At 44.1% G+C, this 20,679-nt stretch overlaps 1 protein-coding gene across 2 annotated transcripts in view; it reads right to left on the bottom strand.

Annotated features, from left to right (window-relative positions):
* LOC134350747 (solute carrier family 22 member 2-like) overlaps positions 1–11,159 on the bottom strand; it is a 40,638-nt gene extending 29,479 nt beyond the window's left edge. Inside the window, exon 1 of one of the 2 annotated variants that reach the window (XM_063056383.1) lies at positions 9,667–11,159. In XM_063056383.1, the coding sequence (XP_062912453.1) occupies positions 9,667–10,083 (417 nt within the window). In that variant the 5' untranslated portion in view covers positions 10,084–11,159. The remainder of the gene's footprint in view (positions 1–9,666) is intronic. The other variant, XM_063056384.1, reaches the window with a different exon arrangement.
* Positions 11,160–20,679: the final 9,520 nt, after the last annotated feature.

The following is a 20,679-nucleotide window of genomic DNA, read 5'->3' as shown; positions in this document are numbered from 1 at the left end:
CCAATCTATTGGAGTTCTTCGCGGAGGTTACCAGGAAAGTGGATGAAGAGAAGGCAGTGGATGTTGTCTACATGGACTTCAGTAAGGACTTTGACAAGGTCCCGCATGGGAGGTTAATTAGGAAAATTCAGTCGCTAGGTATACATGGAGAGGTGGTAAATTGGATTAGACATTGGCTCAATGGAAGAAGCCAAAGAGTGGTAGTAGAGGATTGCTTCTCAGAGTGGAGGCCTGTGACTAGTGGTGTGCCACAGGGATCAGTGCTGGGTCCATTGTTATTTGTTATCTATATCAATGATCTGGATGATAATGTGGTAAATTGGATCAGCAAGTTTGCTGATGATACAAAGATTGGAGGTGTAGTAGATAGTGAGGAAGGTTTTCAAAGCTTGCAGAGGGATTTGGACCAGCTGTAAAAAATGGGCTGAAAAATGGCAGATGGAGTTTAATACAGACAAGTGTGAGGTATTGCACTTTGGAAGGACAAACCAAGGTAGAACATACAGGGTATATGGTAAGGCACTGAGGAGTGCAGTAGAACAGAGCTATCTGGGAATACAGATACAAAATTCCCTAAAAGTGGTGTCACAGGTAGTGACACGTGCAAAACTCCAATCCTGGAACCCACTGGTAACTTGCTGACTCGCCGATCCAGAGTTGGGGGATGCATGGCACCAGTCCTTGCTATCCCGACGTCCACCCGCGGATGTCCCATGCCCATGCCGCTGATCTTTGAACTAGGCTCCAGTCTGAACCCTGATTCCCCAAACAGCCCCGTCCCCAGACGCTCACCTGACCCCTATCTAAAAAAAGACACCAAGACTGAGCCATAACTTAAGCAGAGACTGCAGCTCAGTGACATCTTGAATGGAAGCTTTGACTTAAAATAATAAAAGAAAAATTATTTGGGTAGGTTCCAAATACCCTTATGTTCATCGTGTAGGGCGGGGTGGGACATCATTGGCCTTAGTTCAGTTGTTGGATCTTATCCTGTGTCTGTGGTTGCAGACTGAGGTAAAGGTCAGTTTATGTCAGACAGCATCAATTAGCGAAAGCCAAATAGTCTTTGATGCTTTTGATAAGATATCAGAGATGAGGCCTCGAGGAACAGATGAAAGAGGCATGTCATGGAAGGAATCTAGTCACGTGAGGAGAGGGACTGAATGTGGGGAACTAAATTGCAGAAAAGGCCCGACTTTGGCACAGAACCAGAGGCCCATCATCAAATTGTGCTGAAGACAGTAAGTAGCTCAGCTTACTAATGTGTGTCGCTGTTCACAGCAGATAAATAAGACACAAAGTAAAAATGAGAACAGTACAATAAAGTGTCGATAGTTTTTCAGGAAGTGGAGGGAAATGGGCCCATGGTATATAGATAATGCCAGTTATTAAACCAGGTAATAGCAAATGCATTGAAAAGCAGATGCAGTGGGAAGACCATAATACAAACCAGCAGAATCAGGTCATTTAGTCTGTTGAGTCTACTCTGCCATTCGATCATGGCTAATTTATTTTTCTCCCTGAACCCCATTCTCCTGCCTTCTCCTCATAACCTTTGACACCCTTACTAATTGAGGATCTACCAACCTCCGTTTTAAATACACCCAATGACTTGGCCTCCATGTCATCAATGGCAATGGATTCCTCAGATTCACCACCCACCAGCGAAAGAAATTGCTCTACACCTCTGTTCTAAAGGTTCATCCTTCTAGTCCTAGACTTTTCCACTATTGAAAACACCCTCTCCATGTCCACTCTATCAAGCCCTTTCCATTGGGTTTCAGTCAGATCCCCCTTCAATCCTCTAAACTCCAGCAAGTACAGTACAGGCTCAGAGCCATCATAAACACAAAATACTCTGCAAATGCTGGGGTCAAAGCAACACTCACAACACGCTGGAGGAACTCAGCAGGTCGGGCAGCATCCGTGGAAATGATCAATCAATGTTTCGGGCCGGAACCCCTCATCAGGAGGGTTTTTCCTTCTACCGTGGTCAAAGTACCTGAGACCCAGGTTCAATCCTGACTTCTGGTGCTCTCTGTGTGGAGTCTGCATGTCCTCCCTGAGATTGTACCGATTTCTTAGAGGGCTGCAGCCACGCCCCCACCCCCAACACCACATCCCAAACGCACACAGCTTGATGGGTTAACCTTTTGCGGTAACTTGTCCCTGACGTTCAGCAGGTGCTGGGACCCGATGGGAAAGTGGGGCGAATGAACATTTTAACACTTAGAAATCCAGCTCAGTAACAGGTCCTTCCAACTCAGCAAGTCCACGCTGCCCAGCCACACCACGTGACCTACTGCTATGAGAGGAAGCCAGAGCACCTAGAGGAAACCCTTCTGGTCACGCAGATAAGTTACAAACTGGTTACGGACAGTGGCGTGACTTAAACCTGGCTCACTAGTGCGGTCAAGTTATGCGCTAGCCGCTAAGCGACTGTACTGCCTGGTGTGGGGGGGGGGGTGTAATTTGGCAGTCGCTGGCCAGCACGGACTCAGTAGGCCAAAGGGCCGTTTTTCCAGGCTGTATCCCTCAATGAGCCTATAAGATGGCTTGACTTGTTGGCTGTAGGGCCAGCGGCAAAGGTTGCAATCAGAGGTGACAGTGAACTAATGCACACTTAATTAGGTCCATGTTGGTGTAATGGTAGCAACGCATTGAAGCCCTTCCTCCACCAGGACAAAGCAAAGCCAAAAGCACAGCATTTTCTGCTTTTATTGGAGATCTTCACCTGCAGTTTTCTTTCTGAATTTCATTCACTGGGACATAACCATGAAAAACAGGCTTGGGGCAACTATTGAGAATTGCTGGGACCTTTTGTATTGTTCTCAGGTCTGTTAAGAGTAGACCTGATAGAGCATGGAGAGGTTAAACAAAGAAACATAGAAAACCTACAGCACAATACAGGCCCTTCGGCCCACAAAGCTGTGCTGAACATGTCCCTACCTTAGAACTACCTAGGCTTTACCCATAGCCCTCTATTTTTCTAAGCTCCATGCAGCCATCATGGAGTCTCTTAAAAGACCCTATCGTTTCCGCCTCTGTCACCGCTGCCAGCAGCGCATTCCACGCACTCTCCACTCTCTGTGTAAAAAACTTACCCCTGACATCTTCACTGTACCTGCTTCCAAGCACCTTAAAACTATGCCCTCTCGTGCTAGCCATTTCAGCCCTGGGAAAAAGCCTCTGACTATCCACATGATCAATGCCTCTCATTATCTTGTACACCTCTATCAGGTCACCTCTCATCCTCCGTCGCTCCAAGGAGAAAAGGCTGAGTTCACTCAACCCATTCTCATAAGGCATGCTCCCCAATCCAGGCAACATCCTTGCAAATCTCCTCTGCACCCTTTCTACAATTTCCACATCCTTCCTGTAGTGAGGTGACCGGAACTGGGCACAGTACTCCAAGTGGGGTCTGACCAGGGTCCTATATAGCTGTAATATAGCTGCAGTTGGGGGAATAAAATGGGGGAAATAATATAACAGGGGAAGTTGATCCTCTGGCAGTGAAAAAGCGTAGAGTTAAGACAATGCCACGAAGAATTTGGTAACTTAAATATTGACACAGGAATTTTATTTGGTGGTGGTGAAGCCACTGCTGAAGACAGAGTCCATCAAATATTTTAGTGAGAATTATAACAGTAATACCCAGACACTGAACAATTAACACCCTTTCGTTACATTCAAGACACATCCAGAATCAACATTAACTGGGTTACACTGGCAATCAGATTCAGCTGAAAGCACGTCTCAGATGAACAACAGATTATACCACTAGTCGTGCAAGGCATCCTTACCACCATTCATTAGAGCTCTTGGGTATAAATTATGAGTTTCACTGCATGCCCAAGTTGTATTGGCATATAGAACTGTTATTTTTCTTGTAGTTTAACTTTCTTGAATTTTAATGTAATCCATGCAATTGTCTGCAAATTTTCCAGTAATTACAGTATTGTTGCTTCTGTATTTTTCAGTAGCAGGTGTCACAGGACTGGAATCTGACTGCTTTCTACTCGTTACCACGGGAATTCGTTTTATCTCCAGTGTGATTATGAGATGACCACAACTGCTTTTTCCTTCATCTTTTCCTTTGTTCTCATGGCTCCTCTTTATTTTTTGTTCATATTCTGTCTTATAACATTGTAACTGTTGAAGGGGAAAGAATAGAGAGGGCAAAATACCTAGTCAACAGGGATGTGGATTGTGCTAATAAGACCATAAGATATAGGAGCAAAATTAGGCCATTTGGTCTATCGAGTCTGCTCCGCCATTTCATCATGGCTAATCCGTTTTCCCTCTCGGCCCCATTCTCCTGCCTTCTCCCATTTCCGTTCATGCCCTGACCAAGCAAGAATCTATCAACCTCTGCCTTAAATATACATAAAGACTTGGCCTCCACAGCCTCCTGTGGCAACGGATTCCATAAATTCACCACTCTCTGGCTAACAAAATTCCTCCTCATCTTCATTCTAAAAGGACACCCCTGTATTCTGAGACTGTGTCATCTAGTCTTAGACTCTCCCACCATAAGAAACATCCTCTCCACATCCACTCTACCAGGACCTTTCATCATTTGATAGGTTTCAATTAGGTCATTTCTCATTCTTCAGAATTTTAGTGAGTGCAGATCCAGAGCCATCAAATGCTCTTTATATGACAGGCCATTCAATTCTGGAATCGTTTTTGTGAACTGCCTTTAAACCCTCTCCAGTTTCAGCACATCCTTTCTAAGATAAGGGGTCCAAACCTGCTCAAAATACTCCAAGAGAGGCCTCACCAGTGCTTTATAAAGTCTCAACGTTACATCCTTGCTTTTATGTTCTAGTCCTTTCAAAATGAGTGCTAACATCACATTTGCCTTCCTCACCACAGACTCAACCTGAAATTGGCCTGTAGGGAATCCTGCACAAGGACTCCCAAGTCCCCTCGAGCTTCAGATTTTTGTATTTTCTCTCCATTTAGAAAATAGTCAACCCTTTCATTTCTTTGACCAAAGTGCATGACCATACACTTCACGATACTGCATTCCATCTGCCACTTCTTTGCCCATTCTCCTAATCTAAGTCCTTCTGTAGTCTCTCTACTTCCTCAAAACTATCTGTTCTCCATCTATCTTTGTATTGCCTGCAAACGTTGCAACAAAGCCATCACCTCCGTTATCCAAATCATTGACATATAAAGTAAAATGAATCGGTCCCAACACAGACCCCTGTGAAACACCACTAGTCACCAGCAGCCAACCAGAAAAGGGTCTCTTTATTCCCACTCTTTGCCTCCTGCCAATCAGCCACTGCTTTATCCATGCTAGAATCTTTCCTGTAATACCATGGGCTCGTAGCTTATCAAGCAGACTCTTGTGAGGCACCATATCAAAGGCCTTCTGAAAATCCAAGTACACAACATTAACCGTTCTCTTTTGTCTATCCTGTTTGTCATTTTTTCAAAGAATCCCAACAGATTTGTAGGGCGAGATTTTCCTTTGAGGAAACCACGCTGACTATGGCCGATTTTATCATGTGCCTCCAAGTACCCTGAAACCTCATCCTTAATAATGGACTCCAACACCTTCCCAACCACTGAGGTCAGACTAACTGGTCTATAATTTTCTTTCTTCTGCCTCTCTCCATTCTTGAAGAGTGGAGTGTCATCTGCAATTTTCCAGTTTTCTGGAACCATTCCAAAATCTAGTGATTCTTGAAAAATCATTAATAATGCCTCCATTATCTCTTCATCCACCTCTTTCAGAACCCAGGGAGTGTACACCATCCAGTCCAGGTGACTTATTTACCTTCAGACCTTTCAGTTTCTCACAATCCTTCGCCCCAGTAATGGTAACTTCACACACTTCATGACCCCTGACACCTGGAACTCCCACCCTCCTGCTAGTGTTTTCCACAGTGAAGACTGAGTAAAAATACTTATTCAGTTCATCTGCCATTTCCTTGTCCCCAATTACTACCTCTCTAACATTGTTTTCCAGCAGTCCAATATCCACTCTCACCTCTCTTTTACACTTTATGTATCGAAGAATACTTTAGTATCCTACACTTTACGTATCTGAACAAACTTTTGGTATCCTATACTTTACATATCTGAAGTAACTGTTGGTATCCAAATATGATGACAGGGAACCGGAGACAAAAGTAGAGACATGGGATGCAACAGCAACGACACAAAAAGTTTCAGGAACTTCATAAATGATATTATAGCATGCATCTATTGTTGTAATAGAACAATGGATTCTATAATTTACCATCACCCTCACCTGGTCTCACCTGTCACACTAGCTTGTGCTCCTTCCACTTCTCCCCCCCCCCCACCACCTTCTTATTCGGGCTTGTGCCCCTTCCTTTCCAGTTCTGATGAAGGGTCTTGGTCCAAAACGTCTACTGGCTATTCCTCTCCACAGATGCTGACTGACCTGCAGAGTTCCTCCAGCATTTTGTGTGCATTGCTCCGGAGGGACATATTTGTGCCACGGAAGAGCCAGGTAACGCTGATCTCCAGCAAAGAGAGTATGTAGTCACCTCCCCAATATGTTCAAGATCCTCACTGTCACTGAGACCCCCACCATCACCATGCTGCCGGCATCAATGGCTGGAAAATGCACTGGACCTGCCATGGACACGCTCTCGTTGCAAGGACAGAAACAAGGTAGGATGGTCTACAGTGAGTGACTCAGCTCCTAGCATCCCAGAGCCTCTCCACTAGGTGTCAGGCACAAGTCAGGAGAGAGATGGAACAGTCTCCACTTGCCTGGATGAGTGCAGACCCAACACCATCCAGTAAAAGGCAGACCAGTTCATGAGCTTCCCCTAAAAACGGAACCTCCCCTACCCCACCCCACTTCCCTCCCCACCAGCCTTGGCTCAGTGTGTTCCAGCAGTATGGCGAACTGCAGAACTCACCTTCGCGCCTCCACAGTCTGTGCTGGGCACAGTCCAGTCCATCGCAGGCAGAGCCCTCCCCACCGTTCAGCACATCTACACACAGCACTGCCACAGGAAGCAGCATCCATCGTCAGTGTTTCCCTACCATCCAGGCCGTGCGCTCTTCTTATTGCTACCCTCACACAGGAGGTAGAGGAGTCTTAGGTCCCACACCACCAGGTTCAGAACCAGTTATTAGCTTACAGGCTCCTGACTGGTGTGGATAACTCCATTCACCACAACTTTGAACTAATCCCACAGCCTACAGACTTTCTTTCAGGGATTCTCTACCATTCATTTTCTCAGGATCATTTTTCCTTTGTACAATTTGTCTTTTGTACATTGCTTGGTTGTGTATATATGGGGGGTGGGGGGTGATTGATAAGTTCGTGGCCTAAGGTAGGAGTCAATTTTAGAAAACCTAGCACATTTATTTTTCAACATAGTCCCCGCCTACATTTACACACTTAGTCCAGCAGTCGTGGAGCATACGGATCCCTTCTTTGTAGAAGGGGTCCACAGCAGGGGTGATTGATAAATTTGTGGCCTAAAGTAGAAGGAGATGAGTTATTAACTTCAAACTTTCTGCAGAATCACTCAACGAGTTGATCTGCATGTGCATGTAATGAGAGTGTCTTGGACCTCCAGGTGGTCCACAGCAGGGGTGATTGATAAGTTCGTGGCCTAAGGTAGAAGGAGATGAGTTATACCGCTCTCGTTACATGCACTTGCAGTTCAACTCTGAGTGAAAATGCAGAAAGTTTGAAGTTTTTCCTCATTTCCTTCTATCTTAGGCCACGAACTTATCAATCACCCCTGCTGTGGACCACTTCTGGAGGTCCAAGACACCGACTTCTACAAAGAAGGGATCCATATGCTCCACAACCGCTGGACTAAATGTAGGAAAAATAAATGTGCCGTTTTCTAAAACTGACTCCTTCTACCTTAGGCCATGAACTTATCAATCACCCCTCGTTTAAGAATAACTGATCGCAAATAGGCCATTCAGCCCATTGAGTCTGCTCTGCCATTCCATCATGGCTGATTTATTATCCCTCGCAACCCCCATTCTCCTGCCTTTTCTCCATAACCTTTGATACCCTAACTAATCAAAAACCTATCAACCTCTGCTTTAGTAACTTGGTCTCCACAGCCGTCTGAGACAATGAATTCCACAGATTCACCACCCTCTGGCTAAAGAAATTCCTCCTCATCTCTGTTCTAAAGGGACATCCTTCTATTCTGAGGCTTTGCCCGCTGGTGCTAGATTCTCCCACTATTGGAAACATCTCCTCATTCACTTTAAACGCAAACAACAGGAATTCTGCAGATGCTGGAAATTCAAGCAACACATTCAGGACTAACTGACGAAGGGTCTCGGCCTGAAACGTCGACTGCACCTCTTCCTAGAGATGCTGCCTGGCCTGCTGCGTTCACCAGCAACTTTTATGTCTGCTCCTCGTTCACTTTATCTTAGCCTTTTGATATTTGATAGGTTTCAGTATTGAAAATTTCTTGAAAATTGCCTGCAAGAGAACAAATCTCAAGATAGTATCCAGTAACGTTGATAATAAGTTTATTTTGAACTTTGAACTTCAGGGAGCTGCTCACTTATATGATCATAGTGATCTAAATCCATGTTCACACTATAAGCAGCACACACTTAACACATCAAACGATGAAAATCCAGTTTCTAGGTATGAAGGGAGGTGGAAGATGGCTGGAAGGAAATGAATAGAACAGAGACAGAAATATTCCAGGAATCAGCCATCCCAATGCCCCTGTGGTTGGGGTAAATGTCAGTTTAATGCATAGATCCATTCTACTTTGGAAGTCAAAAGCTCCCCCGTTGAGGGCCAGATTCCAAATAACATTGCACCTTCCAAAAACAATGGAATAAAAACATACTAAAACATTGGAAGATATTGAATTTGACGCAGTGAGTTGCAGCTGCCTAGCATGCCAGTGGGAGAGGTGAAGGAAGATACAACAGTGGCATTTAAGAGGCTGTTCTTTAGGGATATGAAAGTGCAGGGCATGGGGCGATGTGGATTGCATGTGGGCAGAAGAGAATTAGTTTAATTTAGCACTGTGCCGAGCCGAAGGGTATCTTCCACATTCTACAAGGCATAGAATCAGAGCAATAAGATCTGGTCTAGAAGCACCAGCTCAGGTGTGTCTGAGCCTGCTCCCGCTCTTCCTGGATTCCAGTGAGAGTGAGTCGCTGGGCTGCTAGCTGCTTGTTTGGCCTCGGGCTCTGACTGATCTGATGCGTAGGTTCTGCGAGCTCAGGTCAGGATCTTGGTTAAATTCAGCTACTTGGCTTAAACCGAAGCTGAGTATCTGGTGAAACCCAGGGAGCGGGGTGCTGGCATCGCCGTGCGCTGGGCTGGATGTCAGGACGTGGATTCAGATTCAGGTTCATTTGTCACTTTAAAACAGATGGTGAAATGCCCCGGACCAAAGGACGAGCTGGGGGCAGCCTGCTAGTGTCGCCAACATAGCGTGCCTACTGTGCTCAGCAGAGCCGCACGGAACGCAGCAGAACGGAACATACCAAGCGACAAACCAACAGCAGTGAAACAAGACCTGTTCCTCCTTCCCTCCTACGCGCATACGGTGCGTGGTCCTCTAACGGGGAGGGGGGGGACTGCGGTCTCCTCACTTGTGTTGGCTTGGCAACTGGATGACGCTTACCTGCTGAGGGCCAGGCTTGTGAGGGGTGACCTACCTCGGTGACAATGCTGGGGTATGAGCCTTCCTCGAAAACCCACCCCCCCTGGCAGAGGGTGAGGGGGAGCTCCTGTGCCGAGGTGTTTGTCAGGAACGAGAGCGGGGTCTCACAGTGGCCTGACGGGGTCCACTCCCACTCCACATCGTACCTGAGGCAGTTGCTATGTGATGGGACCCCGCCAGCAGCAGGGGGCACTGTATAGTTCCACTCCTCTTCCTGGGACCAGCCGCAGTTAGCCCTCAGCTCCGATACCCCTGGGCTTCTACACCAGTGTCGAGGAGTGAAGGCCAGGAAAACAATCCCAACGTACAAATAGGAGAACGCTGTTGATGCTATGCAGGACAGAGTGAAGGCCGTCTTCTGGAAGACTCCAAATTCTCCAGCTTCCTCCAAGAGGTCGTCAAAGGTTACCATTTTCCCCGGCCCTGTAGTCCTTTTGCTACCAGTGAGTGTGCTGTCCACACAGAAGGGGAGCTGATGTGAGTCTGGCTCAAAGGTCTTCAAAGTGTTTGAGCAAATAATGAAGTTAATAGATAAAGAACTAACTGTGTTTCACATTCGGGCTAACCATTTCACATCAGGCTTATCAATTATCAACGGCTGTCTCACCGGGACACTGAAATCTGGGCATCTAATGCAGCCAAATGTGAGGTTTGTGCTTAGAAAGATTAAATATAAAGTGTTACATGCTCAAGGAGATCTGTGGTTTTTTTTGTGAGAATGATGTAATGGTCTTTTGGAGGTCACCTGATGTGACTTTCCCACCGATGTGAGGTCACGTGATGACATGTGCACCATAGGAATAAGCGAAGATCCCAGGTGACGCAGTTCGTTTTTAATTTGTAGATTTCCGGGTAGAACGTGCTGTGTTTCCGTTTCTGTTGCGTGTTTGTTTTTGTGACGCAGTTTCATTTTTAAAACGGAGTGTTGCGTTCTACTGCAAGTTACAATATTATTGGACTGGAAATTTTTGCTAGATGTGCTGATTTACTCAATTCCAGCAGTAGAAGGGAGAGTGAAGACTTTATTGAAGTACGGGACCGAAGGATCGAGAGGAGTCGGCATCGTTTGGCAGTTTAACAAAGGATTGACCTTATTGAGTCTTCATTGGAGGAGTAGCGACCTGCATCGAAGAAAACTCTTGCCAAAAAAGAGCAAAGAGTTCATGCAAAGGTTTGCTCTCTCTGTAAAAGAATTTAAGGTCAGTTGTTTTAAACTGTTTATTTTCGGCATCGTGAATCCTGTGGACAGAACCAGCAGGAAAGTCGTGTCTATGAAGAAATCCTTCTCCAGGGAAGTCTCCCAAGTGAATGTATAAATCTGTTGGACTTTCGAATTTACCATTTTAAGAACTATATCTGACTTTATCACTTTAAGAACTGTTTTCGCATTTAACGCTTTAAGAACCAGTGCCGAGTGGCAATTTGTTGAACGGCTACATAACGGTTAACTTCCTGTTAAAGTTTTTGTTTTGTTTTCCTTATTGTTTATCCGTGTTTAATAAATGTTTGGTTGTTTTTATATAACCTGTCTCGATTGATATTCATTGTTGCCGTTTACGTAACAAAAGGAACAGTACACAGTTAATGGCAGAAACTGTAGCAGCAACAGTGGATGTATGTTGGGGTCTAAGTCCAAAGCTCCCTGAAAGTGACCCCACAGCCCAATAGAGTTATAAAACATGTGCCATGTTTCCCTTTTGTAGATGAGGCACTAAGTTGGAAAAACTCCAGAAACTATGTTGCAGCATGAATAACTTCACTCACCACAACTCTGAACGGATTCCACAACCAACAGACCCACTTTCATGGACTCTACAACTCATGTTCTCAGTATCGTTTAGTTTTTATATGCACAGTTTTCCATTTGCATATTGGCTGTTTGTCTGTTTTGTTTACGTATACCTTTTCTTAAACTCTATTATATTCAGTCACTTACACTTCAGTGGCCGTTAGATACTACACCATGCTTAGAGCAAACAACTTTTAAATAGCGTCAGTTGTGTGTGTTTGTGTTCAAAAAACAGTGAACTTTCTCACTGCTAGCTCTTCAGAAATAAGTAGTAAGACAATTCAGAACTGTTTTCGCTCACTGCCGTTTCAAGCATTCAGACTCGGAGGTGATAGAAACAGCTGGGAGTGAAAATGAAACAATTTCACTATTTCAACAAGTTAGAGACTACAAAGAATTTGAAGGTATCAAAAATCATCTTGAATGTTACAATGAAGATGAAGATTTGAAGGATGCAATTGTCAAAATCACTGTATGAAGGCGGTCCATTATCTGCACTAGGTCTCTGTGCTGGTTTTGTTCAATCAAACTGGATGAATTCATTCATTAATTACATTAGGAACTAATGCACAGTTTTATAGTACTGTAGTAGTATTGGTAATGTTTAAATTCGTTCTGTATTTCATTGAAATACTTCAATGGTTACTCAGTTGAACAGTATTTTGACTTTTTAATTTTTTGTAACTATTTCCATGAAACTGGAAAATTAGGGTAGCTGCTTAATTGGGTCAAAATGTACTGGTCCCAATGTGTCCCAATCAACTGGAATCCATTGTTATATGAACATACTTTAAAAATAACTTTGATTTTGACTTTGAGCATCATAAACCCCTAGTTAGGCCACATCTGGAGTTCCATTCCTGTGCCCCATTTTAGGGAGGATGTAGAGACTTAGGGTGCAGAAGGGGTTTGCCAGGATGCTGACTGGATTAGAGGGCATGTGTTATAAGGAGACATTGGACAAACGAGTTTTCACTGGAGGGTTGGAAGCTGAGGGGAGATCTGGTAGAGGCTTATAATCTTACAGGAGGCACAGATCGGTAGACAGCTGGTGTCGATTCCCTAGGGTTGAAATGTCCAATACTAGAGCACGAGTACTCAGGATGAGTGGGGTCAAGTTCAAAGGAAATGAGCAGGACAACTTTTACTCAGGGAGAGGTGGGTGCCTGGAATGTATTGCCAGTGGTGGTGCTGGAGGCAAATACAAGAGAGTTGTCCATAGATCAGGTAAATCAAGTTGGTCGAGGCAGTCTTGAGGAGGACTTCATAGAATGCATCTGTGATGGCTTTCATGAACAGCATGTTACTGAACCTACAAGGGAACATGCTATCTTAGATCTGGTCCTGTGCAAATGAGACAGGTAAAATATCCTCTTGGAAAGAGTGATTGAATTTCGCATACAAATGGAAGGTGCAATAGTTCAATCTAAAACCAGTGTATTATGCCTAAACAATGGAGACTACAAGGGGATGAGGAAGGATTTGGTTAGTGTAGACTGGGCACGTAGGCTATATGGTGGGATGGTTGAGGAACAGTGGAAGGCTTTCAGAGAGATTTTTCATGGTGCTCAATAAAACTATATTCCAGTTAAAAGCAAGGACAGTAAGAGTGAGGAGAGCTTGCCTTGGATACCTAAGGAAATAAAAGAAGGCATCAAACTAAAAGCTCATGTGTACAAAGTCACCAAGAGTAGTGGGAAACTGGAAGATTGGGAAAACTTTAAAAAGCAACAAGGAACCACTAAGTAGGCAATAAAGAAAGGGAAGATAGATTATGAAAATAAACTAGCACAAAATATAAAAATGGATAGTAAAAGTTTTATAATTATATACTGTAAAGTGGAAAAGAGTGGCTTAAGTGAACGTAGGTCCCTTGGAGGATGAAAAAGGGGAATTGATATTGGGAATGAGGAAATGGCCAAGGCTTTGAATGACTATTTGGTGTCAGTCTTCATGGTGGAGGACATATCTAACATGCCAAAGAGAGATGTTATGGGTGTGATGGGAGGTGAGGACCTCCATACAATAACTATTACTGAAGAGGTAGTGCTGAGCGAACTTGTGGGCCTGAAGATAGACAAGTCCCCTGGTCCTGATGGAATGCGTCCCAGGGTACTGAAAGAAGTGGCAGAAGTTATAGTTGAGGCTTTGGTGATGATTTACCAAAATTCTTTGGACTTAGGAGGGTGCCTCTTGATTGGAAGAAGGCGAATGTCACACAACTATTCAAAAAAGGTGTAGGCGAAAGGCAGGTTACAACAGGCCAGTTGGTTTAACATCCATAGTTGGGAAAATATTTGAAGCTATCATTAAAGAAGAAATAGCAAGGCATCTGGAAAGAAATGGATCCATCAGACAGATGCAGCATGGATTCTGCAAAGGCAGGTCCTGTTTGACAAACTTACTGGAGTTCTTTGAGGATATAACACACAAAGTGGATAGAAGGAAGCAGATAGACATTATTTGCTTGGATTTCCAGAAGGCATTCTATAAGGTGCCACATAAAACACTTACCCATAAGACGAGGATGCCACATAAAAGAGTTGGGGGTGATGTATTAGCATGGATAGAGGATTGGTTAACTAATAGAAAGCAGAGGGTTGGGATACATGGGTGCTACTCTGGTTGGCAATCAGTGGAGAGCGGTGTGCCGCAGGAGTCCGTGCTGGGCCTGCGACTGTTCACGATATACATTAGCGGTCTGGAAGTGAGGACTGAGTGTAGTGTATCTAAGTTTGCTGATGACACTAAATTGAGTGGAAAAGCAAATCTGTACATTCAGAAACGGCAAAAGAGCCCCATCTGAACATACATTGCAAACCTGTTCAGCACTACGATAGAACCAAACACTGGGCGTCACTGGGTATACACACTGCGCATTCTCTGAAAAAAGCCTTTCCAGTGACGCAAAATTCACATGCAGCTCTTCTAACCTCATCTGTTCTGTTTCGTGCCTGTCAGATTCACCGGTCTGGCCACTGAACAGACATCACTGGCTGCGAATAAGTATATTAAGCATTTATTTAAAAAGATAGAAAACCTACAGCACAATACAGGCATTTCGCCCACAATGCTGTGCCAAACATGTACTTACTTTAGAAATTACCTCTGGTTATCCATAGCCCTCTATTTATGTAAGCTCCATGTACCTATCTAGGAATCTCTTAAAAGACCCTATCATATCCGCCTCCACCACCGTTGCCGGCAGCCCATTCCACGCACTCACCACTCTCTGTGTAAAAAAATTTACCCCTGATATCTCCTCTGTGCCTACTTCCAAGCACCTTTAAATTGTGCCCTCTCGTGCTAGCCATTTCAGCCCTCGGGTAAATCCTCTGACTATCCATACAATTAATGCCTCTCATCCTCCGTCACTCCAAGGAAAAAAGGTCAAGTTCACTCAACCTATTCTCATAAGGAACGCTCCCCAATCCAGGCAACATCCTTGTAAATCTCCTCTGCACCCTTTCTATAGTTTCCACATCCTTCCTATAGTGAGGCAACCAGAACTGAGCACAGTACTCCAAGTGGGGTCTGACCAGGGTCCTATATAGCTGTAACATTACCTCTCGGCTCTTAAACTCAATCTCGCGGTTGATGAAGGCCAATGCACTGTATGCCTTCTTAACCACAGAGTCAATCTGCGCAGCTGCTTTGAGTGTCCTATGGACTCGGACCACAAGATCCCTCTGATCCTCCACACTGCCAAGAGTCTTACCACTAATACTATATTCTGTCATCATATTTGACCTACCAAAATGAACCACCTCGCACTTATCTGGGTTGAACTCCATCTGCCACTTCTCAGCCCAGTTTTGCATCCTATTGATGTCCCGCTGTAACCTCTGACAGCCCTCCACACTATCCACAACACCCCCAGCCTTTGTGTCATCAGCAAATTTACTAACCCATTCCTCCACTTCCTCATCCAGATCATTTATAAAAATCACAAAGAGAAGGTATCCCAGAACAGATCCCTGAGGCATACCACTGGTCACCGACCTCCATGCAGAATATGACCCATCTACAACCACTCTTTGCTTTCCGTGGGCAAGCCAGTTTTGGATCCACAAAGCAATGTCCCCTTGGATCCCATGCCTCCTTACTTTCTCACTAAGTCTTGCATGGGGTACCTTATCAAATGCCTTGCTGAAATCCATATACACTACATCTACTGCTCTACCTTCATCAATGTGTTTAGTCACATCCTCAAAAAATTTAATCAGGCTCATAAGGCACGACCTGCCCTTGACAAAGCCATGCTGACTATTCCTAATCATATTATGCCTCTCCAAATGTTCATAAATCCTGCCTCTCAGGATCTTTTCCATCAACTTACCAACCACTGAAGTAAGACTCACTGGTCTATAATTTCCTGGGCTATCCTTACTCCCTTTCTTGAATAAAGAAACAACATCTGCAACCCTCCAATCCTTCGGAACCTCTCCCATCCCTATTGATGATGCAAAGGTCATTGCTAGATGCTCAGCAATCTTCTCCCTCGCCTCCCACTGTAGCCTTGTGTACATCTCGTCCGGTCCCAGAGACTTATCCAACTTGATGCTTTCCAAAAGCTCCAGAACATCCTCTTTCTTAATATCTACATCCTCAAGCTTTTCAATCCGCTGTGTCATCCCTTCAATCGCCAAGATCCTTTTCCATAGTGAATACTAAAGCAAAGTACTCATTAAGTACCTCTGCTATCTCCTCCAGTTCCATACACACTTTTCCACTGTCACACTTAATTGGTCCTATTCTCTCACGTCTTATTCTCTTGCTCTTCACATACTTGTACAATGCCTTGGGGTTTTCCTTACTCCTGCGTATACTGTGTAAATATTTACAAGCAGTAAAAATTTGACTGAATTCTCATGTTCTCCAGGTTATAGAAACTATAAAGCTGAATATTCAATAAATATACTTACATAGTTAAAAGAACGTGCAGAGCATACCTCCCCAATGGTTATGTGCATCACTTACCTTAAACAATGGAAGAAGAGAGCAAGCCTCTTTCACGTGGTGTTTTATACCCGGGATATTTGAAACTGGAAACCAGGCTGCTAACCAACAGGAAGAGCATCTGCAGTTTCTGAGCTAACCGATCACAACGGAAGCATCTTTTGACAAATAGAATAATCCACACTCCTGCCCGCACAGGACAGTAGCTCCCTCTGTAGACTCCTCGACATCAGCCAGACCGAGAGCAGACTGTTCGACAATCACTGAGGCTGAGTTAACCACGGCCATCCCAAGCCCCCTGTTGCTTTCCATCCCCATTCTCCTTCCCATTCTCACGCTGAGCTGCCCAACCGCAGCTCCTCCAGTGCCAGGACAACGCCCAAGAGAAACCAGAGAGCAAGCAGCTCATGTTCCACTTGGATAGACCACCATCCATTGAATTTTCCAACTTCAGATAACCCTTCCCTTCTATGCTCCCATCTCTCCTTCTCGCTGATCCACCTGCAGTACTCTCATTCCCATCCCCTCCTCTTCTAGCACCCACAACACCCATTTTCATTCCCTGTCCCCTCCTGGTCCCACCCATTCTGTCACCCACCGAATCTGATTCCATCTGCCTTTCTCTCTCCCCTAACATTCCCATTTCCACCTTCGTTATTCATCAGAGTCCAGCTCAAACATAAAGCCTCCAGACCATAAGACATAGGAGCAGATTTAGGCCATTCGGCCCATTGAATCTGCTCTGCCATTCCATCATGGCTGATTTATTATCCTTTTCAACACCATTGCCCAACTTCTCCCCATAACCTTTGATACCCTTACTAATCAAGAACCTATCAATTTCCACTTTACATATACCCAATGTCTTGACATCCACAGCTACTTGTGGCAATGATTCCCACAGATTCACCATCCTCTAGCTAAAAAATTCATCCCAACTGAAGGTTGTCCCTCTATTCTGAGACAGTGCCCTCTGGTCCTAGACTTCCCCACTGTAGGAAACATCATTTCCACATCCACTCTGTCTGGGGCTTTCAATATTGGATAGGTTTCAATGATATCCCCATTCATTGCCTGAACTGCAGTGAGTACAGGCCCTGCGCCATTAAGCACTGCTCATATGCTTACGCTTTCATTCTCTGAACGCTCTCCAATGCCAGACCATAGATAAGAGGCCCAAAGCTACTCACAATACACTAAACCTGCTCCGACCAACGTCTCTGTGCTTCTGCTTATCTCCTCCAACAGCTGTCTCCAACCTTCACACTCCCCTCCTCTCCCCTCACTCCATCTGCCCCTTTGATTTGCCTTTGTCTGCTTCCACTAATACCCCACCAGTCTCTGTCACCCATCCCATCCCACCCCCAGCCCTGGGCTCTATCAGTCCACTGTCCATCACCCCACCTGTCACTTAAGGACCCCTGTCACAGGTCTCCCCTCTCATTCATATACGTGGGGTGATTGATAGGTTCGTGGCCTAAGATAGAAGGAGTCAATTTCGGAAAGCCTAGTACATTTATTTTTCAGCATAGTCCCCTCCTACATTTACACATTTAGTCCAGTGGTCGTGGAGCATATGGATCTGGGACCTCCAGAAAGTGTCCACAGATGGGTGAGTGATAAGTTTGTGGCCTAAGATAGAAGGAGATGAGTTATACAGCTCTCGTTACATGCAGTTCAACCCTTTGAGTGATTATGCAGAAAGTTTGAAGTTAATAACTCATCTCCATCTGCTTTGGGCCACAAACTTATCAATCACCCCAGATGAGTTATTAACTGATGAGTTATTAACTTCAAACTTTCTGCATAATTACTCAAAGAATTGAACTGCATGTGCATTTAACAAGAGCTGTATAACTCATCTCCTTCTACCATAGGCCATCAAACTTATCAATCACCCCTGCTGTGGACACTTCCGAGAGGTCCAAGATCCCTATGCTCCTCGACCGCTGGACTAAGTGTGTAAATGTAGGAGGGGACTATGATGAAAAATAAATGTGCTAGGTTTTCTAAAGTTAACTCCTTCCACCTTAGGCCACAAACTTATCAATCACCCCTCGTACAGCCTACTGCCCAATCTCTGTCCCAATTCAGGGTTTTAACCCGAAATGTTGACCATTTCTTCCTCCCTATGGATGCTTTGTTGATCCAGCAAGTCTTCCAGCAGATTGTTTGATGCTGAACAGTTAACTTGGCAATGGACTAAGTACTGTATGCACACCTCAGGACTTTAACAAAGTTTCCTAACTGTGTGGTCAATCATTCCTGTGATCTTGTTTGCCGGCAAGGAGAGTTGAATAAAGTTAATTGTATCTAACGGATCTCTAATCTTATAATTCAAAATCATAACACAATCATGCTTTCTAACTCCAAAACATCAAACTAATCAAAAGAAAACCATGGAACCGGGGAATGTGTTTTTACTTTGAGTGAGATGTGCTCAAATGATGTGGTAGCATAATAACGCATGACATTTATGTACTTCTTTCATATAACCCATAAGAAATTATGTAAACAAACAATGCTTAATTAAACTATATATTTACAATATTACTCAAATATTAAAATACTACACTCCTCCGTGATCAGCTATAAACTCCAACCCAATATAGAATGGAGAATGCATCTCAACTCAGATATGTAATGTATTAAACCATAAGACCATAATACCAAAAGGCATAGGAGCAGAATTAGGCCATTCAGCCCATCGAGTCTGCTCCACCATTTCATTATGCCTGATCCCGGATCCCACTCAACCCCATACACCTGCCTTCTCACCGTATCCTTTGATGCTCTGACCAATCAGGAAACTATCAACTTCTGCCATAAAAATACACGCTTACGTGGCCTCCACCTCAGTCTGTGGCAGAGCATTCCTCAGATTTGCTACTCTCTGGCTGAAAAAAACTCTTTCTTACCTCCGTTCCAAAACATTGCCCCTCAACTTTGAGGCTGTGCCCTCTAGTTCTGGATATCCCCACCACAGGACATATCATCTCCACATTCACCCTATCTAGTTCTTTCAACATTCAGTAGGCTTCAATGAGATCCCCCCTACATTCTTCTAAATTCCAGTGAGTACTGGCCCAAAGCTGCCAAACACTCATATGTGAACCCCTTCATTACCGGAATCATCCTCATGAACCTCCTCTGGACTCTCTCCAACGACAACACATCCTTTCTGAGATATGGGGCCCAAAACTGTTGATAATACTCCAAGAATGGCCTGACTTGTGTCTTATAAAGCCTCAGCATTATCTCATTATTTTTATATTCTATTCCCCTTGAAATAAATGCCAACATTGCACTTGCCTTCTTTACCATAGACTTAAGCTGTAAATTAACCTTCTGGGAGTCTGGTACGAGGACTCCTAAGTCCCTCTGCACCTCTGATGTTTGAACCTTCTCCCCATTTAGATAATAGTCTGCACAATTGTTCCTTTCACCACAATGCATTATCATACTTTTGAATTGAATTGAATTGACTTTATTATTTACATCCTTCATAAACATCAGGAGTAAAAATCTTTATGTTATGTCTCCATCTAAATGTGCAATGTGCAATTTATTGTAATTTATATTAAATATTATGTACAACAGGATAACAAATATAACATAGAAATACCATTGTGTCTGTTATACAGTTTCCCAACACTATATTCCATCTGCCACTTTTTTGCCCATTCTTCCAATTTATCTAAGTCCTGCTGCAATCGCATTGCTTCCTCAGCACTACCTACCCCTCCTCCACCTCCATGGGGACCATGCCAGAATCAAGTGATTCTTGAAAGATCATGACCAATGCATCTGTTATCTCTTCAGCAACCTCTCTCAGGACTCTGGGGTGTAGGCCATCTGGTCCAGGTGACTTATCCACCTTAACACCTTTGACTTTGCCAAACATTTTTTCCTTTGTAATAGCAATGACACTCATTCCTGCTCCCTGACACTCACGGACCTCTGGCACACTGCTGGTGTCTTCCACAGTGAAGACTGATACAAAGTACCCATTAAGTTTATCTGTCATTTCTTTTACTCTTCATATAACTGAAAAAACTTTTAGTATCTTGCTTTATATTATTGGCTAGTTTGCCCTCATATTTAATCGTTTCCCTTCTTATAGCCTTTTAATTGCCTTTTGTTGGGTTTTAAAAGCTTCCCTGTCATCCAACGTCCCACTCACTTTTGCTACATTATATGCCCTTTGTTTGGTGTTTATGTCACATAGATGTCTAGTTATCTTATACACACAATATACTA

The sequence above is a fragment of the Mobula hypostoma genome, chromosome 8 (assembly GCF_963921235.1).
Source record: "Mobula hypostoma chromosome 8, sMobHyp1.1, whole genome shotgun sequence".
NCBI lineage: Eukaryota > Metazoa > Chordata > Chondrichthyes > Myliobatiformes > Myliobatidae > Mobula > Mobula hypostoma.
This window is presented reverse-complemented; position numbering and strand designations above follow the sequence as displayed.